Source organism: Falco naumanni, chromosome 1, assembly GCF_017639655.2.
Source record: "Falco naumanni isolate bFalNau1 chromosome 1, bFalNau1.pat, whole genome shotgun sequence".
NCBI classification, from domain to species: Eukaryota; Metazoa; Chordata; class Aves; order Falconiformes; family Falconidae; genus Falco; species Falco naumanni.
The window spans coordinates 108,475,176-108,500,627 of NC_054054.1; the positions used below are offsets into that span (position 1 = coordinate 108,475,176).

Here is a 25,452-nt window from a genome sequence, read left to right on the forward strand (position 1 = left end):
AGACACTCCACAGGAAGTACACCAGGGCCTTCTGGAAACAAAGCTTATTGTTACTACATTTATGATTAAGTTTGAGATGTTCTGCTTCACAGGGAATGCAACAATATATAAAAATGTAACTCCAATTGAGACTCACACAACAGCCTCTAGGTCACAGAAAAAAACAAAGAATGGAAAAGATCTTGAACTACAAATGGTACAAGTAAACCTTTATATCTGTGGGGGGAAAAAAAAAACAAACAACAGAACTTCAAGGTTCTAGATATGCCTAAGTCTGATCTTTGAGACCACAGTGACACATCAGCACCTATACAAATAATGGCTATAATCAAACAGATAAGTGACCACATTTATTAAGAAAGGTTTGGGGAATGACATTCCAAGAAAGTGAAGCCATGAAATTACACTGATTGTATGGGAGAATTCCCACCTTTCAGACACCCTGTCTCTGTCAGCACAGCACTTCAGAGAGCATAAAAGCAGAAACAAGAGTTGAAGAATATGAACCTGAGACAAAACCCTACAGTGAATAACCAAGTATATACGGGGTTTTTTTATTATTTAAACAAATTCCTCTCCCCTCCTCCCCCAATAACTACTATTAATGAAGTCAAGAGTACAGCATAACTGTAATAATATACATATGTAGTGTGGCGAACAGTACTTGAACATATAATGAACTTATTTGGCCTTAGCTTTCTAACACTGACAAACAGGACAGGAATCAGTAGGTTTCCTAGTTGATTTATATTCACGTTTGTTAGACATCTTCCTTGAAACGTGAATGCATTTTAATCCATTTAGAGAGCATCCGCTTTTCAGTGTGGCCCCAGGTTCTGCCCAGGAACCCCACCGTTTCATGTGGAGCGTGTGGCCTGTGCCCTGCAGCCAGGGAATGCCACTGCGGCTGTTTTCAACTCCCAACAGGACTAGCGTGCCTCACACTTCCAAAGACTACAAAGAGAATTAGCCAAATCCACTTTCCCTGCAGCACAGCATAAGGCACAAGTGAATGTATGGCTCAAGAGGACGTACTAAAAGAAACACCGTATTAGTTTAAGTATATGTTATACTTTACTTCATCCTTTTTCATTTATAGGTGTTATTTCCCTCGCCATCTTTGTATTTCCATTTTCAGTTTTACCCAAGACTAGTCACTCAACATGCACAGAACTTTTAAGTTCTGGTCAACAGTTTGTCCCAAGTAATCTGCCTGCAGAAAAATTTCATTTCTGAATTTTTTACTGCTGAGAGTTACGAACAATAGGATTTTTCAGAGATGGCTGATGCATCTTTGTGCCAATACAGTACCGTAATTTTGCAATACCCTTTGAAATCATAAGCAGGTGAAGTCACCGACTTCAAAACCACACAGACCAACATCCTCCTTAACCCTGAAGAAAAAAACTGCATATCAAATCAGTCTGGGAGTGGCAACATTACACGAGCAGCTTAGATGTGAAGCTATTCAAGGACACAGAAACCTTTCTTAGGATACTGGGAGGAAACATACCTTCAAGGTAAGACTGAGCTTTCCGTATGCATACCAACTCATTTAACTTAAGCCCCACTAGGCCCAGAACACAGTAGTCATTTAACAGATGGTGGATAAACACTGAACTAGCACAGAAGAGGAAGGAAACATCACAAAACACTGTTACTAGATGGAGAATCATTGAAGGAGAGAAAAACTAAAATGGAAGATATATTCAGCACATTCCTAGCTATTTGCATAATGTAGAAATAGCACAAAGTAAATATTAATAGACAGCAGTCCTGCATAGGTCAGAATTTTTATCTGGAACATTTACAGTAGAGAGACAAGGTAACACGTTCAGTTAATAGCTTGTCATCTGAAACACTGATTCATACTTGACTACAGAACATAAATGACTTGAAAAGTTCAAAATTGGCATCCAGGAAACATTTGTTTGCATTATGAAACCACTGTCTGGTTACTAGTCTGTTCTCAAGATTGTACTGTGTTGCAGAGCACCTGCATGAGGCACAGATCCCTTCCAGCTTATGAAATTGTTAAAATCTTAAATTTAAGTAGCTGTGCACACCTGAACTCCAAATAGTATTTCTGATCATGCAAGAAAACTTTCTTTAAAACCATTTTGTAGGCAACTATAAAAGAAGAGGAATAAAACATTTCACCAAAACTTTGGCTGAAAGCTTTGAAAGAGTAAGTTAAATGCCAGTATTAAGAACATAATACCAAAAAAAGGAAAATATTGTTCTCCAATACATAAGATTGTTTCAGTTACTTTCACACATTTAGCAGTAGCTGAAGCAGAGTCAGCCTCCTTTCCTGTGAGCATCTCTCACTCATGCTGTAACTGAGAAATGAAATAACTTAGAAGATGCAGGTTAAAAAACCACTGGAAGGGGACTACAGAGAAGAAACTGAAAGGAAGCTTTAGAGGCTGTCCCTACTTTTACCACAGCTTTTGAGAGAGTTTTCTAGATCCCTTTAGATGACAACAAAAGACATGTATGCCCAGAAAGAGCAACTAAAATGAGTGGTTGCAGGAGATGAAGTGTATTTAAAATAAATCAGCGGCAGCACAACATAGAAAAGTAGATACACTTGGATTTTGCACATGTAATTTCAACCTGGATAATTACTTCTAATTGATTTGTACAATAACTAACAAGCTAGAGAGAAGGTAACACTTGTGGAAGCAAACACTTATCACATTCTTGCCACAATTTAAAAAATGTAACTCTTAGAAACACAATTCCAAATGCTGCTCTTTCCTATGCTTCAGTAACAAGATGAGGTATTTTAGTGACCAATATCAAAAGTATATTCCAAATTGGTGAATTATACTGCACATAAAGCACAACAGAACTTGTTTTCCTTAGCAGCCTCTACTGTATCACAAAGAAAAGCAATATGGAGAAAAAATTAACCATGCTTTTGCAAAAAGGGTCACTGTAGCTGCCTTGTTTCCTCTGAACTTCTGATTCCTTGGGATAAGCATGAAGGTCTTTCATCCCCCAAAACAAGATACCAGATTTCAGCTAACTAGAAACCCACTTCAAATATTACATACTTCCTTTCCAAATGTCAAGGCTGTTTAGTTAATCAGGAATAACAACATTCTGCAGAATAAAACTCCAGTGCAAAATTGCAAGAGATCTGCACGGTCCTCATGTGCAGTGACACAACGCTATGTGTCCGCTTATGCTGTGCCCATGGCCATCCTACTTACCACAATAATAAAGTTTTTTATAATAGCAACGTTTTTTCCCCCGCAAATCATACTGCCTCAAATAAAAATCCCTGCCTGAGCTCTAGCAGTTCATAACTACAGTGCTATACCTAAAAATACTGCATAATACAAGGATGCTGCCACAAAGCCATCTTCAGAACTAGACATCCCCTTCTCATTGTAGTAAGTTGTTTGGGATCTTTTTTATTATTCTTAGGTTACACCAATATTTACAGTCATGAAAAGTTAATATGCTTGTTAAGACCATATCTGTGAAACAAGAAGAAAAAGGTTTTAGACAACAACAGTGTTCAGACTACCTACTTACTTGAGCCTGACTAACACTAACAGTATGTACGTCCATCTACAAGAACCTTGTCTAACTGCAACCGACAGGTTTAAGTACAGAAAAATCAGTAAACACAAAGTTCTTTACCATCAAGTCAGAACCATTCTAGAAAAAGCCACTTTCCATCGTGCCCTCCGGCAGCCCAGAGCTGACAGAAGCTGGGGATGTTTACAAGTCCTATAGGAATAATTCAGCATCAGCAACAACTCCAGGCGGGGCCGGGGCAGGCAGCCCCCAGTGCAGGGGGCCTTCAGCAGCCCCCGCGCTCCTGCCCCAGCGTCCAAGCGGCCGATTTTGAAGAACTGGCCCTTATTTTAATTTCTTTTTATATTTTTTTTTAACTTGCACTTTTCCTACCTACAGGCCAGGGATGACCACCCAACACACCGCTCCTCTGGGATTGCTCCAAAAACTTCCCCGCAAGGGCCATCGCTGAGGGCCACCCCCGGCCCTTCCCACACACAAACAGCGGCAACAGAGAAAAAACCCGGCGGGCACCGGGCACCCCCCGCCGCACCCCCACACCTGACCCGCCCACCTCCCCACCCCCGGCGGCTCCCCCAAGGACCCCCCCCGGGCTCCAGCGCCCTCCCCCCGGGGACCACAGCGGCTTTCTCCCCGGTGAGGAGGGAGGAGGAAGGGATGGCCGGGGCCCCCGCCTCTTCCCCCTCCTCCTCCTCCTCCTCACAGTGGAGGCGCTAGGCCCTGCTGCCCCACCGGGCCGCGCCGCTCCCCCGCGCCGCCCCGCCGGGCCCCCTGCCCTTACCGACAGCGCGGCGCTGGGGCGGCCCGGGCGGCAGGCTCTGGTGGGGCTGGACGGCCGCGGCGTCTCACCTCAACCTCAGCGCCACAGCCACCGCCATCTTGCCTGCCCTCCCCCGGCTCGGTGGGCTCCGCCTCCTACCGCCAGGTCCTGGCAGCTGTCGAACAAACGGCGGCGCCACCGCTCGGTGGTTTTCACCGGCGGTGGGGTCTCGCCCTTTCCTCCCCCCATACCGGTGTACAGCGCTGCCCTGGCAGCGCCAGCTCGCTAGAAGCCGGGGGCGTGCCTGGCGGTGAGAGGGTGGGCTGCTATGCTCCTTCCAGGACCCGCTGGCCGGTGCGGCGGGGAAGGGTTCCCTCCCCCTCTCCGCTGAGGGGCCGAGGGGAGGCGGCCGCCATGAGGCGAGCGAGGGACTGAGAGCGGCTCCCGCCACCACCGGCAGCCGCTGCCGAGGGGCCGGACCCGGCCGCTGATGCCGCTGACCGGAGCCGCAGCGCCTCGCTCTCCCCCCGCCTTGTTAGGGATGAATCGATATACATTATAAAAACTGGTAACGGGCCCGGAGAGGGGGCTCAGCGGGCACCCGCGGAGCCGGCAGGCCGCGGCCGCGCCACTGAGGGGCCTCTGGAGCCACGGGGGGCGGGAGCCTGCCCCGGGCCTGGAGCATCGCCCTAAGGGTGCCCGGCACCCCCGGGACCTTCCCGCCCCCGGGCTGCGGCCCCGCCGCCGGGGCCCGCCAGACTCCCGCGCCGTGCCTGCCGCCGTGCCTCCGCCTCTAGCGACCAGCGGCTTCTGAGCAATGTGAGAGGTTTAAGATCTCAAATGTCTTTTTATTCCTCCTCCCCCCCTACCCATGACTGAAGAGTATGTAAAATGTTCCCTGCTTTTTGAGTAAGATGTTTCAAAACTGTGTGGCGTTTTACCTGAGAACACGTAACTCCAGATGTGCTGAGACCACAAATGAATCTCGTCAGGTTTACTATGAGGGGGGAAGAGTTACCATTAGGCAAGATTAAATTATCTCACTGTTAAAATTTCTATTAAACACGAGCAGTCCTATCCCACACTGCCGGGATGTGTGCCCACACAATTAGTTATTCAGATGAATAAAGCAGGGGCTCACCCTGTGGCAAATGTGTGTTGTACTAAGCATGTAGTTATTACAGAAGCTGATTCCACTCTTGAAAGTGCTACGTTAAGGTGACATGACAGGCTGCAGGCTGAGGTGTTTGCAGTCTTTAATCCCAACACATGCTGATGACTACCTCTATCCACTTGGAAGTTTAAGGTGTCCAAATAAAAGTATGAAGACAAGTCAGGCATACATCTTCTGAAGTCTTAGCTGCTCTTCAGATACTGAATTCCTCTGAATTGTTTTCACTATTTCATTCTTTTAACCTACCCAACACACTCCACCATTGCCAACTTAATATGCTTGCCTTCCATATTGCCTGTTTGTCTTGAAAAGCAGTTTCCAGGCCATCATGTATCCAATTGACTTTTTCATGTTTATTTTACTACTTCCTGTCTCCTTTTGCTCTGCAACCGTCTCCAATGGTTGACTCTACTTCTAGTACGTATCCAAACATTGCCTTTTGGTTTGTTTTTTTTTTCCCCCTTGCAGCCACACTTGGGATAGCCAGATCTGCAGGTAGCAGAATGTGCCTGAAGATAAGCTCCTCTTGCCCTGCTTTTGAGGTTTCCCTTAACCCGTGTCTCTTCCACTGTAGCACAGCGCAGGGATAAAAGGTACACGCTGAAAAGCTCAACTTTTATCACTATGAAGTTACTTCTTAACGTATCAGCAGGGTCAGCTGGTGTGCTGCAGGGCCCGGGCAACGACGGCTCCCCCCACGGGCAGGGCCCCTGTTCAGACGCCGTCGGCGGGGCTCCGCTCGCCCGCTGGGACCCTGCCAGGCCCGGCGAGGGCAGCGCGGCGGGAGGCCCCCCGGTGCGCCCCTCCTCCGGAGGCAGCCCTGCACGGGACGAGCCGGGGCACGTTTCCGCGGCAGCGGCCCCGCCCCGAGGCGGGGTAGAAAAGGGAGGCGTGTGTGTATGGGGGGGGGAAGTCTGTGTGCCCCGGAAGCTTTCCGCTGCCCCTGCCGGTTCCTGCCGGAGCAGCGCGACGCGGTCGCTATGGCAGCGGGGCCGTGGGGCTGGGGGGCGGCGGCGCTGGTGTTGCTGCTCGCGCTGCTGCTCGGTGGCGCGCGACGCTTACGGCGCCGTTACGCGACCGGCGGGGCTCGCGCCTCCCCGAGGGGAAGGGCGGCGGCGGCGCGGGCGGATGGCGTCCGCGCGTTGCTGGTGACTGCGCACCCTGATGACGAAGCCATGTTCTTCGCCCCCACGGTGCTCGGCTTGGGCAGGGCCGGCGGCCGCGCCGCGGTGCTGTGCTGCTCCGCAGGTGAGGGGGGGGGGGGATGCGCTGGGAGCGGCGGGGCACCCACCCCCGAGGTGCCGCCGCGACTGCCCGTAGGGGCCGCGCTTCCTGCCCGTGATGTCATGGGAAAGCCGCCATGATGTCATCCCATCCGTGGCCTCGTGATGTGACGTAAGCCCCAGGCTGTGATGACGTGTCAGTGCTTCGGAGCAGCAAGCGGTGCTGGTAGCGTGAGGCAACCCCACTGGGCTGCGATACCACGTGTGATGTCACTGTGATGCCACACACTGCTGTGCTGAGCCTCATGGCTCTCTGGGCCTGTGCTGCCATGATAGTGTGGCACCACGGAGGAGCCGCCTTGCCATCCATCTGCGGTTTGGTGTCCTAGTGCACCCTCATCATATCCTGCGCAGCCCAGAGAGCTGCCACACACTGGTGGCTTTGGTCAAACTTACTTTCTGCAGCGTTTCTGCAACTGCACCCAGTAGCAAAATCTCCCACATCTGAACCTTGTGCCAGAGGTTTCATAATCTGACCTCCAGTTGCAGCACTGAGGTACTTTCACACTGTGCTGAAGTGTCTGTAAGTTGTACAAAGGTGCTGCTTAGCACAACCTTTTGGCATCTCCTTGTAATTCCATTGTATGGTAGAGAGAGGACTTGCTTGGATGATGCAGTTTTAAAGTCATAATGATACATTTGCTGAAACACATCTAAAAATAACAGTTGCATGACAACCCAATCTCAGAAAAATAGGCCTGAAGGGAACCCGAGGTTGCATTGTTGGTCAGTCAACCTGAAGGCAGAATCAATGTGTTGTCATTTGCTGCAGACAGATGTCTAGTTTGTTCTTCAGAACTTCCGGGGAGGTTCCTCAGCCTGTGTGGTCTGGGTCAGTGCTGGCTGAGCTTTTCTTCACATCACTTTTTCCTGAATAATTCGTGTAATTTAAGCTTGTTTGTTTATTTTTCCTCTCTGCCATGAACATGGAAATCACAGTATCTCTGTAGAGCCTCCTACATATTTTAAGGCTGTTATCTGCCTCTTGTCTTATCTTCTCCAGACTAAACAACCCTGTTTCTTGCAGTCTTTCCTTATAAATCATGTTTTCTCTGATCATTCTCATCAGTCTCCTTTGGACTCTTCGAGTTGATTCATATCTTTTTTGAAGTGCAGTTACCAAAAACTGGAAGCAGTACTCCTGCTGAGGCCTTTCTGGGGCTGAATAGAATGAAAACATTCTTACAGGCTCCACAGTTTGCCCAGGACAAAAATTTTTCATAGCACGTGACACTCCTGTGTGCTTCTCGTGATCTACCAAAGCTCCAGGTTATTTTTTTCTGCAGAATTGATACCTAATCGGTTATTACATTGGTCAGGTTTTTTGTGCATACCAACCAACCTCATTTTAATCAGTCTTTCAGACCATATTGCTATACCAGAATTCATGAGCCTGGGGTGAAAACTAAAGATTATTTATATTTGTTGACAGGAGTACTTCAGACTACAAACATTTACATCTTACACTGATGGCTACTTACATTTGGAAAAGGGCTCTCTGTGTTTTTGAAAGCTCCAGCTAGTGAACTGCCAACTTTTCTGTTTTTGTTTTGAAAGCTTTCTGTCGTAACAGACCATATAGGTGAGAAGACTGAGATTAAACTATTGTTGAAGTCCAGTGGTGTAATGGCTTTACTGATCGCTCTATACCTCCCATTCAAGATTTAGTGCAAAGCTTTCAGTTGTCTTTGCTGAGGAACAAAGGTCTGTGAATTCCATCTGGCTTTTTCACAGCTATGGAGAGATTACTGAAGTGCAACTCTGCCATTTCAGTTTTGGGGACTAATACACTCCTGCTGTTAGAGAACTTTCCAAATAAGTGTTGTGTTTCTGTTTGTTTTGTTAAATTTTCTTTATTCCTGATCTAGTGACGTGAAACATTGTTTGACACTGCCTTCTGTGTATGCCCTTGCATGTCTTCGTAACGGAACTGGCGGCCCATATAGGAGCATACATTCACTGAGCATGGTAATCACCCATACATTTTTCTGTGCCTCTTACTAGTCTTTTGGGTGATTCACATGGTTCATCCTGTCATTGTATGATTGATGATGACAAATGAGTTGATCAAAGACTCTGCAAATTGTAACACTGAGATGAAATTGTCTTAGAAACCATCGTACTTGCAGTTTTCAAATTTCAATCAAAATAACTTAGAAATGAATTGGAATTACAGCACTGTGGAAAAAAAACCCAGTCTTTTATGCACTGAATAATCTTTGACTGACATAATACCTCAGTGTGTGCTTTGCTCTCTGTAGTAGCTGCCTCTCTATTGAGTGCTCCATGGATGAGGTCCAGCAGCATCAGCTATTCAGCTGTTTTGCTCTCAATAGCTTCCCATTTTTTCTTGTTAGCATTTATACATTCCTGATGTCCTGACAAGTTTCTCAAGCTGTGGAACATGGGTCTATTCCTTTGAGTTCGGCAGAAGTTTGGTATGTTGAGAACAGTGGTACTATTTGGATAAAACATCACCTGCAGTCAGCTATCGCACTGCATTGCAGCACAAGGTATGTTATCTTAAAACACTAGTGTTGTTAATGGCCTTGCAAAAAAACAGTCTAAAGTGAGTCCCACCGTACTCAATTTAATCCATCTAGTGAAAGTGCACACTTAAATTAATTTTGCTTAAGCTGGAATTTACAACCTGAGATGCAGACTACCAAGCTGACGTTCCTCAGCAAACCCACATCTAATCATTGTCATAGACTCCTAAAACCATTCACTCACAGTCTGCAGGAAGAGTGGTTTTTTTCTAGTTACTCTTCTTCCTCTTTGAAAAATTTACAAAGCTTGCTGGGGATGGCTCAGATTGCAACACTACTTGAGAGAAATGCTAGATTTAGATGACTCACACGCACAACAATAAAAAAGTTCCAGTGTAATTCAATACAGCTGACTACAGACTTGAATCATACATTAATACTCAGCTGCATTTTTTTTCATTTTATTACTTCAAAGTTAAAATTGGGTTGCAAGTACTGCCCTGCACAGGGCAACATTCTGGAAGGGGCCGTCACAGCTCTGGCATGGGCTTTGCATGGCTGATGCCAAGAAAAAATATGGGAATGTCTGGGCAAGATGAGAAAATAATTCACTGAAGAAGGAGGCAGTGTTTAAAGATAATGAATCCTGCTTCCCTGCTAGTTGTTGGTCTCAGTCTAACTTTTCCCAAATGCCTTATCTAAATTAGGTTTCTAATCTTCTTTTGGTTCTGTAAGTTGTGTGAAGCTTGCTATACTTGTTTCTGTCTGAATTTCCTCTGTGAATGATGGACACTTCTGAAAAATCTTTGTCTTAAACCAAAGATTGTTATGACTGAATTCCTCATTTCTTCAAATCTAGTGCCATCACTGTATTTTATTGCAGTATCCTAGTGTTATAAGGCAGCTGCACTCATTAGAAGCAGCCCAGACCATACTATAAACTTTAATTGCATATAGAATGTGCCGTGGGACAGGCTTTCCGTGTGTTATCTCAACAATTCTGTCCCAAGTACTTCGGACTTGCTGTTGAGCTTGGCTTTGTGGGCCTATGCTGTTAAGAGTACAGGCGGGAGTTCACAGTATCATGTCTAATAGTGAAGGAGGAGTGACTCTTTGGCTGTTCTAAGGAGATTAATTATTACTGATTTGTTGTGAATACTTATTTTTAAACAAGTGGACTACGATCCTACTAACCTCTTTTACAGAGACAACCTGGAAATTTGCCAGTGGTAATGACTTTTAGTCACCTCACTGCAAAGGCGGTTTCTCCTGTGTTTATGGAAAGATCTTGCTCAATTATTTTGTAGTATATTGGTGCCTTCCATTCAGATAATGTGTAAGCAGTTAGTCCATGTATATGCATATTAGAAGCCTCCTTTTCTTTCCCCACAAAGTGCAGTCAGCCTGTGGAGTTCATGAAAAAAGATACTAAATCTTGCCAAAAATTTAACAATGTTCAGAAGTGGATTAGGCATATACCAAAATAAAACAAAAAGGCCAAACAAAAAACTCAGAAGATCTAGATATGTTGATGTTTTAAGGAATAAGACATTTGCTAACCAAACATGTTGTTGGAAGCAGTTTCCCAAGCAGATTATTCCAGAATTGTTGTTTGGAAGATCTCTTATGTCTTTGGCAGAATCATTTAACTTTAACTCTTAGGATGAGGATACTGGACTGTTGGACCACTGATCTCATTTCTGGTGCCTTTGCCAAATATACTCCAGGATGGCTTGCAAGCCACACTCGGTGCATAAATAAACATGAGGAATGTAGTCAAGGTGGGCAGAACTTTGCCTCAGCATTTTAGCCTGAGCTAAGCTGGGTGTTGCTCAGGTAAAAACTATGAAGTTTGTCCCCTGCAATATATCTGTTCCTTTATTTAAGGTGTGGTGCTCATGCTTACTGCTTTGAGAAAGAAATCAGGTTGTAAGACAGTGTTACTGTGTTTGCTATTTTCAGGAAATTATTACAATCAAGGAGAGATTCGTAAGAAAGAACTGGAACAGAGTTGTTTTCTTCTGGGGATTCCTGCTTCCGATGTAACAATCATTGATCACAGGTAACTGGTTTCCATTTAAAACATTATTTCATTGAAGTTTTAAAGAGGGGACGAAGTTCACTTTAAAGTTCAATGCAAGCTTACTGTATTAGTCTAAAAAGTCTTGAGGAATCTCAAAAAAAGATCATATTAGGTATTTTTGTTAACATAAATGTAATTAATGCAGGAAACAATTCACATGTATGATGGGAATCATAATCCCTAGGTTAAACGCTGTTGATATAGCATCTATAATTACGATAACCATACTTGTTGGAGTCTGGCACAGTGTATTTGGGCAGCATGATCACATTTTGTTACACTTGTTGCAGTGTTATACAGACAATTACAAATTCTCTGAATTGCCTGTGGCTGGTTTGTCTGTAGGCTAGTCTTCACAGGGTTAGTGTGGAATTCTAGTATATTTATAATCTGGTTTAGTCCTGGCTAAAGACAAAAGTGAATTGCGGTATTAAAGACAGTCCATAATAACATGGCAGTAAGATTCTTTCAAATTAAGCCATACAACAACATTTCTGTTTTTCTAAGGTGTGATGTTGTTTTCTTTAGTTGTGTGTAGATACAAACATAGGTGCTAAAGCTGACATTCTTTGTTTTGGGATTCGTTCAGGAACTTTTCTGGGAAGGTGATTGATTTAACAGTTTGAATCAGTGAAACTCAGAACTAACATTGTAAAGGCCTCTTAAATTGTCTGATCACTGTCTGTCTAGGGTTGATAGGAGCTGAACTAGATACTGACTGCTAGGAAACACGGTACAAGTGGTTGTTTCGATTGTAAACAACTATCATACAATCCATAAAGAATATTTTTGTTCATGAAGAAATAATTTTAATAGCAACGTATTGATTTAAAGCCACACCAACTAGAAAAGCCAGAGTTGACAAAAATCTGGCTCCAGGCAGGCTCTTTTCCCATGAACATATTTCCCCTTGAGCTAAGGCAACAGAAACCACACTCCAGAATATGAAACTTCTGGAGTTCTTTGCTTTTTTTAGCTTTAGGTTTCTCTCCAAGTTTTCAGCTCACTTACGAAAACAGCATAGGAGTTGTTTTTCCTTTGGAATGAAAAGAGATGTTTCCGTTCGCTTCTCGTGAACTGGGTTTGGATAACTTCAAGTTTTGTAGTACAATCATATGACAGTGCCCAAAACGTTTTGGGAAGGGGTAAGGAAAAAAGCTGCTAAGCTTTGCTAAGCATGAAGTCTGCTCAATGAACCATCTTTTGAAATTAGCAGAGAGCCTAGAAGCCTACTGGCCTCTCATCCTCTGATGCAGTGTGAGGTTGGTTAGTATGTGATGCGAGTTACCTGGTACGTCTCCGTCATACTCACAGACACACAGTCCAGAGGACTGATTTTGCAAGTAATGCTCTGGTTTGCTCTGTAGGAAGGCAAGGGCCATTTCAGAGAAATAGCTTGGATCATGCCTCTTTATTACTTTTATTAACGGTATTACACGTATTTATGTAAGTAGTGACTGATACGTGATTTCCCTCAGTGAATGCCTGAAAAGACAGATCCTTCCCATTGCCCAGAACTTCTGAGCATGGACCAGAATGTGGAACGTTGTTCTAAGAAACAAGTTTACATTTGAGATCTTTATCTCTGAGGTTGTATTGCTGTGAAATAACCTTCAAGTTGTATAACTTGCCATGTGGGTGCTCTTCATGAAAAACATATGTGGATCAGGTGTTAGCAAAATGGTAGAGGATCAGGAATAATTTCTAGGTGACACTGGGTTTTTAGATTAGCTAGTTTTTAGAGTACTATTTTCCAGCAGTTTAGACAAAGCACTGGAACTCAGGTGTCTTGAAACTTACTCAGCGTTCCAGGATTCCTTAAGGTCAGTAGTTTTCCTAGGCCTCTGTTATGACTTCTGCAATTTACAGATTATACAGAAATATTTCCCAGTATGGCATGTTGTGAAGCTTGCTAAATTAATAAGTTATCTACTGCTAGATTTCCATGTAAATCCATGTCTACGGAGTACAGTCAAGGAGGGTGTTGCTCTTTAGCATTTTGTCTTCCGTAGGCACTGTTTAAGATCACAGCCCTTTGGCTTTTTTTGTTCCCTTCCTAACTCTTTAGAAGATAATTTTCCATCAGTATAAAGAACTAGCACATTGCTTAAGGACTGCTGCTGGCATGCTGCCCATCTAACATTTCTTACACAAATACTGGATGCTTTACATTATCCAAGCTGCAGATTTGTATTTTGGTAAGGAAAGCCCAAAGGATTGCTAGGTCTGGATCTGCTCCAGCCATTGTAGTGTGGAGCTGAGTCATGCTGCTTCCTCTTTCTTCGCATGATCGGCAAGTCAGTGAGTAGAATTTTCAAGATGTAAAAGGGGAAATACATCTGAAAAACAAGGTGATTGACTTGCTCTGTCATCTCACTTGGCCAGGCAGGTATCAAATCAACGTGACATTTTGAATTATGTGTGAATTTGTAAAGAGAAAGCTTCAGTCAGTCAGCCTATGATGAAATCTGTGTTAAAGACCAAATCCTTATGAAGCAGTCCCTTGCCTTAAACAATGACTGTCTCAAGTATAGCCAGGATTCCTAGGGCAGGTCTCGTTCAGTCTCTTAATCAGACAACTTCTTTGCACTGATTCTCCAGCAGGTGTTTGATGTTGTCACTGTGTTTGTTACCTCAGTTAAAGACAACTCAAATCTTCTGCACAAATATGGTCCCAACTGTACCCGCATTTCAGCCCTAGAGCTTTGAGGTCTACAGAAAAGTTTTTTTTCTCTAGAGGCATGTCTAGGAGTGAAAAGGGGCATGCAGGACCATGCAGCATCCAGTTACTGTAGGTGAGCAGATGGGCATACAGACAGCCTGTTCCAGACTGGTTTAGATTATATCGTTGGTCTCTTCCTATCTGCGAATAGTACAGGTCAGGCACAAGATTTGCAGGGTTGTCCCCTGAACTGGCATGTAATTATCATAGCTCCAACACTACACCAACTAACAGCTGCTTTTAAGGGAGAAAGGTATTACAGTCCACTTTTGTTACCGTTCCCACACTAGGCTTAACACGTGGAACAGCCCAACTCAAAACTAGGACTTGCATTGTTCAAAGTTAATTTCTGTACTGTCACAATTATTCCTGCTTCTGGGAGAGGGAGGAGTAGCAAGAGAATGAGGTCTGAAACTCATGTAAGATAAAAAGTCACTTCATTAATTATATAAATGGTAATGTAAACTCTGTGCTTTTTGGTACATCTTAGGTGCCGCAACAGTGGACTTTCTTGTAGCTGTAAAAATGAGATATCATTTGCTTTATCTTACTGTGCCACGATCCCAGCTTAATTTTTGCAAAGACTGGTATAGTTCTACAGATCTGCAGTGAAGGTAAAATGAGCGTAGCTAAAATATGAGTGGTATAGATACCTCTAATGCAAACACAGACCAACTCAACTGAAAAACCTACTACAATGACATGTCTAAAATAGCAGATAAATCAGATGCTGGACATTTTTGTGGTGGCAGAAGGGTCTAATTTATAAAAAATAGGAACAAACAAAAAAGGACATAAGTTTTCACCAAAAGTTCTATTGTTCTTTAGGTGTATGTTAGATTTTGCTGCCAGATTTAGCTTAAAGTTTGAATTGCTCTGGTAATGTATGGGCAAATAATCAACTTAAAGGAAATGAGTACTTGCTGAGCAGGGCAGAACTCCATCTTGAGAAGAACAAGTCTGAGTAACTGATTTGCACTGGAGGTGTGTGGCAAATAGAAAGTTCAGCTTAGCAAGGAGGAGAGCTTGTGAACAAGTAAAAAGGGGGTCTTGCATGATCATGAAACACAGGGATGCTTTTTCTTCCCTGCTCTTCAGAATATGCAGAAAAAAATGCTTCAGTAATAAGGTGAAGAGAAAGTGTTGATATAAGGACTGCTTTGGGTGCGGGTCTTTGATGTGGCACTGCTACACTTTTTCTTGGTTGTTGCTCTGTCTGGTCTTGAGAACACAGTGAGGTGAAAGTGCTCTAGTCTCCAAAAACAGTTATCAGGTCACAAGTCATTGCCATGGTTTTGGACTTCTAAATGTACTTTGTTGGGAACTTACTTCTATCTGAGAAAGCTATCTGAAAGTAATTAATCTTTGAGTGGCATACTCCTGAGCTAGAAAGCTGTGCTTCATGGTAAATGGAAAACCAGAAGTGAGTAACTAATTGATCTAATATTAGGAGATAGTTAAGCTCCCATTAACATTAGGCACATCTGCCAATGCTCTCTGGCTGTCTACTGGCCTGTAACATTACACATAAACAGGAGGTGTTTTCTAAGCTGTTTTCACTTGAAGAGAACAAGCAAAAAAGAAGCCAAAATTATTCTTTTTTTTTTTTTCTGATATCTGTTTTGGGTTCATGGAAAGATAGGTATCAGGTATTTCACTGCAGCTTCTGAAGCTTTTGTGCGTAGTTGTACTGGACAGAAAGTAAAACCGAGTATTTGCATCTTTAATATGACAGAAAATATTTGGCCCAAGTTTGTACTGCAAAGAAAATAATAGCAGAGATTCATGTAAACTAGAAAATTTTCCATTCACAGTACAAAGGCTTACTGCAAATAATGTTACATCTGTTTCCAAGTTTCCATGGAAATTGCACTCCATTCTCTTTTTTATTATTATTATTTCACTTAAGTCCAAAAGGGCTCTGATTATACAATGCACAGGAGAGAGGACATCTGCCCATGCAGAATCACAGGCTCTCTGCAGGTTTTTTTATGAGACTGCAGAAAGGCACAAATTCTTTTTTTTTTTTTTTCCTGTATAATAATTCTTTGCTGTTGGGATTGCATTTTTCCCCTACGAGGTAGATAGGCTTTATTGCACTTCCTCTGTTTAACTGCTAATGAACTTCCTTCCATGAGCTCCCTGTGTCAGAAGAGTGAATCTCTGAGGTCATGGGAAAATATATCCTTAAATAAGTACTGCGCGTGTCTGATTGTGACAATCAGAAAGATATAAAAACACTCAGACTCTTCAGAGAAAGAAATATGTAACTGGGAATTCTAACGTTTTTATAAAAAACTTAGAAGTATACAGACAGACAGTTGAGTAGTATATCCCATTGATCCAGTTGGGTTTTACTGTACTTAGGTGGTTCATTGATGTCTTTATTGATTTAAATGCAGGGTGCTGAGTGCATGAAGGCTCAAGATCCAAACTGTAGAGTGAGAATATGTACTGCAATTAAGAAAGCTTGCCCGAAAACTGAGGTCACCAGAAGTGCAGAGATAAAATCCTGGTCTCAGTCAGGTCTGGTGGCAAAGCTGTCAGTGATTTCATCCCAGTTTCTGACTCACTCGTTTGCAGACCTGTGTCATCTTCTGAATGGGATTTGTTTTAGATGTATTTATCTTACTTAAGTGTTTCTGATCAGAAAGGTGATACTATTCCCCAATGTTTCTTCTTCCCCTGTTCTCATATTTCATGTTTTGGAGTCGATATTTAATAGCTCTAATTCTGCTGAAATAATTGTGGTAATTAGTTAGCATTTTGTCTTCCTAAGTTCCTCATGATATTATAATTTGACATTTTATTTTATTGCTACTTCTAAAGAGCTGATCTATGTGCTGACTAAAATTGCTGCATGCTTTGTTGTAGAAGAGCTGCATATTTCAGTAGTGAGCGAGGGGATTCTCTTGATGTTACTTATCCCAGCAATGCTGTAAAGGCCTTTATTTTTTGCAGAATTTTCTTTAATTAAGAATGGCATCTGTGGGACCAGAAAATCTTATATGTAAATTGGTCACATATCCAGTGTGTATTATGGGGAAATCAACCTACATCTTTTGAATCAGTCAAACATACTCATAATCATCCTGAATACTAACATGCTTTAATACTACAAGAGGGCATGAAGCCTTTGTCAGTCAGGTAGGTATCTTGATGTTTGTGTAATCACTGTAGCCAGATTTCACTTCTGTTTAGTATAATTCTTGAAATCTAAATTGTTTTCTTTCTGAGAAGACAATAAAATATTTGGCCACCTATTGTTATTTACATTTCTAAATAAACAGATAATTTTTCCAAAATGCTTACCACATGGCAGCTCATGCTGATACTTTAGGACATCAGAGCACTTTATAAAAAGGATTATATCAAAGTCTGCCTTCCGGCTTCTGCTTTTATAAGTGTTGCTCTATGGAATAATTTAAGAGGAAACTCTTCTGGGGATTGAGATGTCTCTCAGCCCTCCAGGAAAGCTGCTTTCTGAAACAAAGGCTTGTGTTGCAGTAAGTTAGATTTAGCTATTTTGTCCTAAGTTAGATATTTTCTGTAATAAGGAAATCTGCCCTTTTGCTTCCCTGGGGCTTCTGTGAACCAGGTCCTTACTCAGCTTTCTAGCATAATTAACTTCCTTGCTGTACAAAAAGGGGGAAGGTCTGTGGCAAAAGGGAAAATAATCCTTTCAGTGCTAAAGGGGCATGTCCCCCAGATTACCTCTGTAGAGCAATGATCCTTTTCAAAACATTCAAGGATTCTCCTTCAGATGTCAACAGAGACCTGTCAAACCATGTCAGTGAAGTCACAGCAGGGTTTGATTAAGAGCAAGAGTCTGGCCAGAAAAGCCAAGGGCTCTGAATAAATGCAGGGGGAAGTGAAGGAGTGCTGCTAAAGGACAAAATGTCTTCATGGAAATCAAGTTAAAATACTAAGCATTGAGATTTATACTTTTAATGCTCAAGATTATTTTAGCAGAATAAAAACTATGAAATACTGTTCTCAAAACATGAAAGTCGAGGATAGGGGTCCCAGCCATTCCCAGAATCTGATGCAAGTTTGATTCAACTTAAAAAACATCAGCACTGGTAAACTGATAGTAAGAAAAGAAATAAGGCTGTGCTCAGGAGTCTGGGAAAACTGGCTAGGGCTGAAGACAGGGGAATGCACTAGAACAGGGAAATCCACTAGAAGTCCGATTTTTTGTTTGTTTGTTTGTTTTGTTCTTTCTTAGCTCATACCTTCAGAAATGCCTTTTACTATTCTTTCATTAATGGCCTTTAAAAGTACCCCACATACGTTAAAGACAGGCATCTTTGGAGCAAAGAAAGCTTCAATGGCCCCTCCTGAATTTGCAGATTGTTCATGCCCCAGCTCTGCCGTCTCCTGGTAACACAAACAGATACGCTGACTGGAGCGATGCAATAACAAGACCACTTGTGTCCTTGCAGAAGGAAGTGTCTTTGGGTTTCCAGTATAAGATTCAGGGTTTCATATTAAAATTATTTTGAGTGGAATTTCTTCACGATGCTAATAAGTTATAGAAAGATACGGTCATTAGATTAAAGATATTTTCAACAGTTATACCCGAGATTCCCCTTTTAAACATGACAAACTATAACAACCTATTTATTTTGTTCGTTCAACAGTGGAACAATACAGTGCGTTTTGCCAATAGACACCCTGAGGAACTAATGGAGAATGACAGGCGTTTCCCCTTTGCCCCAGAAGGTTCCCTGCTTTGATAGCCCAGTTACATCTCTGTTAGTCATCTTAAACCTGCAGCTGCAAATGCCTTGCTGTTAATTATAGGCAGATTGAGGTCTTCTGTCAGAGAAGAGAAAATGGTAAACTCGTTTCCTTAAAGAGTAACAGTTACCTCAGATAATCACAGTTAAGTTAATCACAGAGGAGGAAGAAAACAAAAAAAAAGTAGCAGGGATTCAGCTCAAGCTTTTGAATCTCTGCATTCTGGCTTACTCAGGGAAAATATATTTTTGTTTCTACTGGGAACACTCTTAAAAGCCTTCTCACAATAATGGATTGGGCGTTAACGCCTTGTTCACAAGAACTGTGTGGTTTCTTTGTGTGTTCTCATAATCTTATTTTAATTGTAGCTACAGTACAAAATGTTGAGTGCCTCAGTTAAAATAAAGCTGTGAGATCTGAGGCTGTGACATGGTTTGGAAACATCATTCAGTTGCATCTGCAATGGACTTGCATTTTCTATATGTCACGTAATTACTGTGTTGGAAAACAGAGGAAGGAAGTTCGTAGCCTCTCAGTCAAACTCCCCTAGGGGATTCAGCTAGAGAAGTGCAGTTACATCAACTCCCATTTTTCCTAAAGGACAGGATCCTAGGTGCACTAAGTAGCTCCTGCAGGTAGTGTGTACCTGTACTCCCACATCAGTTGAAGGTTATTGCAGTAATTTCCCCCAAGTTGCCTCAGTGTCTGGGAGACAAGAAGTTTCAGTGTGTCTAGGGGCCTCATGACATTAAAATTAGTTGTCGGTTTATTCCTGTTCCCCTCATCTAACTGCTAGTTCGGTCAGTCACTAGAAAATGTATGAAATAATCAATATTTGAGCCTTGGGAGCAAGGCCTTTATTAGGCTTGTTAAGGGAATGTTTCTAATTACAAGGCATAGTGTCAAAGGCTGTCAGACTGCTTCAAATGCCACGATACACTGTCTTGCTGAATGCCAGCAATATAATCCTAATTTCTTGGGTTTGTTTTCCAAATTCCCATTGAAGTCAGAAGGCTTCTCCTATGCTGGCAGCTAGTAAGAGAACAGAGGAAGCAGTGCATACAGTGCCTGAGGGATGAGTGGAAAGCATCCCCTTCTATGGCAGGCTCAAAGGGTTGAGTTGATGAGCTACAGAAGTACGGTGTCCTTGGGGCCTTTGGGACAGGACCATGGAGTAAAGGAAATTCCCAATAATTTTGCCTCCCCCTAAACATAATTGCAGGGCATTCAGTGGGGACCTTTCTGGCTCTTTTACAGAAGACAAGAGTGTCAGGATAGAAGAAAAAATTTCTTTGTGGACATCACTCCTGAGTAATAAAAGGGGCTTCGTTACTTTCATGTTGAGTGAAGTGTTTTATTTGTTATAGGGATAGCAATGTTTGGACTTGCAGACACTGTAAAGGCTCATTGGGATTTTTGTGAGGATGTAGATGTACAAATTCTGTGTTTTTATACAACATATGTTTTAGGTCTACATCAACCCAATTCTTCTACATAAGTGGTAGAACGGAGCAGTAGAATTTTGGATGCCATTCTGTCCTCAGAACCACTTTCTGGTCCAATCAAAATCAGTGAGGGTTGGCCATTGACTTCAGTAAGATCAGAAATTGTCATTGAAACAGTCAACAAGAGAAGACAAAGTCTTGTTTAAAAAAATGTTAGTATGGGGAAAGTTGGAAAAGCAACTGTACAATGTTGTGTAAAATGTGTTTTCTCTTAATGACCTTCCAGTTCAGATTGGCTCTGTTTACATACAAATCAAAAGCTGGTTTGCCTAACTGCCAGCACAGCTCAGTCTGGGATCTGAATATCCAGCTGTGTCTTTTGCCTCTGACATCCTCCCAGTAATAAAAGTTGTGTGGCTGGGATTTGGCTACAATCGCAGATGATGTGTGAGCCAGAATTGAATTCAGCCTGCTCTTCCTCTGTAAGACAATAGAAGTTAAAACTTGTTTGTGTCAATAAAATAAGCGTATACAAGTCACAACCCCTCAGGGACCAGATATGATGAATAAGATGCTCTTTTTCCATCATCACATTTCTAACCCTGACCAATGTTAGTAATAAGCCTGTGGGAACTCAAGACTTTTGTCTTCCTCATTTCAAAGCCGGAGCAGAAGTTTTCATGGAGTTTAGCTGTGAAGGTGCAGCATCCAGAGAACAGACATAATTGTGACAACCTTTGCAGTGCTATCTAATCCAGGTTCTTTGTTCTTCACTTTCAAACTCCCTGAAAGGGTATGGTATGTTAAGTGCTGTCTTTGCTCTGTAAGCCTGTACTCTTAACAGCTTCCCTGCAGTTTGACAAAGTGACAGAGACGGTAACTTCACAGGTGAAATGGCACTGCTAGTATACCTATTAGTTATCACTTTCCTGTTTCAGTCTTTTCTCCAATGGTACGTTAGTAAACTAGGCTGCTTTGTGTCGCAGAGGCTCTCAAACTTTGCCATACAGAGGTTTCTGTTCGGTAGCTTGTCAGGAACTTGGGTGTTGTACCTTGAGAGACAGATGCCAATGGAGCATGTGGTGATAGGGAGGTTTCAGGTCCTGGGGTACTGTCTGGATGTAGGGAAAGCTGTCTCAGTTCCTAAGGGAGCAGTGCTTGATGAAACTGTATTTATTGCAGGGTCTTCTTTCTTAGTGTGACGGTGAAAGCTCTGGCTGTAGTACTGCACCCTGTTAGCAGTTTCGCTTGCAGGTTGCACTTTGGCCACATCATGGTAAAAACCTGTTTGTAAAGCTATATTGCAGTTAGGCACAGCATTTGTTATCACCACTTTTTCCATGTATAAAACTCTATCTTTCAGATGATTGAAAGCTCCTCCAGCTGACAGTGTCAGTGTGAACCAGCAAAGGTGTTCTCAGCGGTCTGGAATCTGAGGCTCCCCAAATGCTTCTAGCTGACTGCAGTGGGGTGCTGCTCTGCAGCAGCATGATCCAGGGCTGCCTTTTGAAGCATCCTACAGCCAAAGAATTCCATTTGTATTTTCTTGGCTGAGTTTGTTGTGACATGCCCTGTTATTTTTTGCGTTCTCTGTCCATTCTGAAGTTCCCCCAGGCATCCCTACAAATGAAACATTGCATCACTGGGGAAGTGAAGCCTTTAAAAGTGAATGCTTTCACCAAACACTTGGAGCAAATACAATCAGCTCTCATCTAGCAGAAATGGACTTGCAAGTTGACATCGCAAAATTTGGGAAGAACAATAGTCCTTTCTTGAGCGGTTTGATGCAGTTTTTCAAAATGCTGAGCTATGCTGTTATTTTTTTGCCACATCATGAATGGAAGTTTTATATTTGCATAGAGCAAACGTAGAAGGGTTTATCAAGCAAAGTGGTTAGAGCACAGAGCTTTACTCTTCAAAATCCTTTTGAAGGAAGAGAAATTTTAAGTTCTTTGCTGAACTCTGCTAAGGTCTCTGACCATCTCTGTGTTTTACATTCATCCTTTAATAATCTTGCCTTGTTGCAGAGCTCTGCAGATGGACCTATTACTGTTTACATACTATTCTTATGGTGTGAAATGCTGTGTAAATGTTAAGGATCATTATTAGAGTTTTGCTTGATAGTCATAGGGTTAATTTCTTTCTCCAAAGAAGGAGATCTGATTTAGGTTTGGCACAGCAGGAGGGAAGACAGAGGATTTTGTTCTGCAGGAAACTAGGTCAGCAGGTTTTTATTATCCTGCTCGACAACCCAATGTGGTTTGCATTTAGGAATGAACTCAGTTGACATTGTGTATGGTCGATTTCCTCTTCCCAGAAAGCAGGCCTCAGACATCGCTCTATACATTATGGCTTTCCCAAATTGAATGCAAGACAGTATTTAGCTGAAGAAGCTCAGGCAGTTGTGAGTTTGTTAGATATGTTTTTAGAGCGGTCTGTCTGGAGTGCCTCTGGAACACGGAATGGAGTCCAAGATATTTTGGACAGGAGGAACAATAGGGCTGGAATCTTTTCAGTCACTGAAGTGCATCAGAATCAGAGAGATCCTCATTGTTTTTACACCCCATCTACTGATGATTGTTCTTATAGCCTGTAGCATTGTTTGGTTTTTGTTTGACTGTGGTCAGATTCTGATCTTGGTTCTGCCAAAGTAAATTGGGAGTAATTCCCTTGCTTTCTTTGAAGCTGCTGCTGTGTGTGGCTGAGATCATAGTGTGGTCCTGCAGATAACCTTTAGATGGGGAGCTTTCAGTTACAACTTTTGGACATCATGACTGATGAAAGATTTGAATAATTCAAGACTTTTTTTCATATCTCCAGCTTTCTTGACCATATACCCTGCGGTGTATGCTTTTCCTGGGCAACTGAGAGTAAATGTCTGTGCTCTTTACCTCTGCTTGTTGAAGACCAAGTTGTGGCAGACTTCAGGCACGTTGGAGAATTCAGGCTGCCTTTCTTTACAGATTATTTTGACTTTACTGAACAGTGAAAATCCAAGTAGTTATAACTTTTAAAAAAAATCTGCTTTGTTTTGATTGTAGGGATCAGGTAAGGGTGATGGAGCTGAGAAAGGCTATAGATAACATCTAGGAAAATTTCTGAGTAATAGGATTTAAGGCTGAGCATCTATTTCCAGTTTTATACTCTTGTTGTTTTACAGACTTTAATGTGAGTTAACGGCTTTTCAGCATAATAAAACCATCTAATTGAGTCCTGTTCTAGTCTTTATTCAGTTCTGGCATTGAGAAAGCCAGACATTTTTGCAAACCAAGTTTGGCTTTTAAAGCTGAACAAGGAAAATACAGGCAATACTGAGAACAGACAGCAGTAGGTTGCCAGCAATTCCTGGAAATAATGGAGTTTCACAACCATTCCCTGCAGATTGGACATTATGGGAGGAAAAATACCCTTGTGGCTTACACGGACAGCATAATGAAAATGCAAAGTCTGTTGAGAAGGTTTATTATGGTAAAAATTCAAATGCCATTCTTGGGTTTGAACCAAAGAGCAGCATATCAAATGCCTCAAAATGATGACAGCATAGAAATAATACAGGTCAGAAAATTGCATATGGTCTTTCCTGAACTTGCTTTTAATGTTGTGTTAGGCTGTACATTTAGTTGTCCAGTGCCTTTGAATCTTTAAACAGTTTCAGCTGCAATAAATGTGCTCATATAATTATCTTTTGAAATATGAACATGTTAAATGGGGATGAAGAAAGTTGGTATTTCTGTAATACCCTTGTGCTCTTACGCTGTTGGCATCTCTGACTGAGAGCCAAGAAAGTGACAGCGCATGTCAGAATGAGAGGCGTAGGGAGAACATGTAGCAGGCAGACACGTACACGCAATAAGTATCTGAGCTGAGGCAGCATTTTGAAAATTGCCTTCTACATAATGAAACAGGAGGGGTTGTAGGAGAATCTCCATAGCTTTATTCAGTGATGATGAATTATTTCGTTCAAATTTGTAGCAACTCAGAAAATATCACTATGTTGCTGGAAGATTTGGGTTGTATTCCTTACTCCCTAAATTGATCTAAGTTGAATTAAACTCTTATCTTGAGAGATGAGAAAAGAGTCTCTCTGCTCTAGTGGCTCTCCATAATGTATATTGTATCTCTTGAGCCTGTCAGCCATGTGAAGCTTTTGGAATGCAACTCATAGGATAAATAGGTTTGGTCATTCTTACTGTGAATAAAAATGGTACAATCCTACATTTTTAGAAAGGCTTTTTATTCCCCAGAATAGTTCAGAAAACATCACAAATCACTAGCATATCAGCGCTGTCACTGAAAATGCAGTAGCTTCTGGGCTGAAACAGTGACTGTTAATAGCACTCAGTAATGCCATGTGTATAAAAAATGTCTGCTGCTGTATATTTGTTCTTTTTCAAATGAATGAACTCAAGAGTTTCTAGGCTGAAAATGAGGTTGGTAATGCAGAAGAGCAGTGCACGTATGTCAGTGAATGAACAGATGCTTGCAGAAGACTGGGATAAGCAGATGCCGAGTAATGCTGGTGTAAGAAATAAGCCATTTGTGCCCATTTGGGAGCTCTCCTGCATAAAGGATGCAGCCTGCAAATTTTAAGTAGGTTATGATGTTCTCCCCTATGGCAGGGGCTAGAGGCCAGTCCAGTTAACTGCAGAGGAGTCACTTTGTGGAACAAACATGAAGGCACTAAACTAAAATAGTCTTTCAGAGAGCAGTGGCTTTATATGGGTGCATTCCTTTTTTGTTTGTAAATGTAACCCTGTCTTTACCAATTAGAATAGCTATTTAATGGTTAGAATGTGATCTCTGAGCTATAAGCACAAACCCTGTTTATCCCTTTTGTGGGATAAAATGTATTTAGTCTTACTTTATTTGTAGTTATTATTCCTTCTTAGTGTTTTAACCAGTAATTAACCCTATCCTTTGATAGTTGTTTACAGCTGGGAACAGGCTGACAAGAATAGTGCTCTTTGTTTTGCAGTAAGGAGGGAACTGTGCCAGGTAGCTATCCTGTATTTGTTTCCCAAACTCAGGTAGCCATCTCCTGGGCAATCCCTGTACCAGGAGAGAGGGAGCAGCAATCTTAAACATGGCTGCTCACTGCTGATCTTTTCTGAGGGTGGGAATTGGTTGGTTGATTGATTTTATTGACAAATTATTGCAGGCAAAAGGTGCCAGGCTGGAAGCACTGGTAAACAGTAGAC

General features: G+C 42.4%; 2 protein-coding genes across 5 annotated transcripts in view; one reads left to right on the forward strand and one right to left on the reverse strand.

Moving 5' to 3' along the window:
* The window catches only part of NCOR1 (nuclear receptor corepressor 1), a 75,335-nt gene extending 70,831 nt beyond the window's left edge, over nucleotides 1–4,504 (reverse strand). For 2 of the 4 annotated variants that reach the window (XM_040617067.1, XM_040617036.1), the window contains exon 1: nucleotides 4,337–4,468. The gene's annotated coding sequence lies outside the window, so the exon portion shown is untranslated. Of the gene's footprint in view, nucleotides 1–3,657; nucleotides 3,748–4,336 lie in introns of all 4 variants that reach the window. The other 2 variants (XM_040617041.1, XM_040617050.1) reach the window with 2 other exon arrangements.
* A 1,919-nt stretch (nucleotides 4,505–6,423) lies between these two features.
* Nucleotides 6,424–25,452, forward strand: part of PIGL (phosphatidylinositol glycan anchor biosynthesis class L) — a 62,115-nt gene continuing 43,086 nt past the window's right edge. The window contains exons 1-2 of the mRNA XM_040617202.1: nucleotides 6,424–6,737; nucleotides 11,224–11,323. Coding sequence (XP_040473136.1) covers nucleotides 6,470–6,737; nucleotides 11,224–11,323 — 368 coding nt within the window. The 5' untranslated portion in view covers nucleotides 6,424–6,469. The remainder of the gene's footprint in view (nucleotides 6,738–11,223; nucleotides 11,324–25,452) is intronic.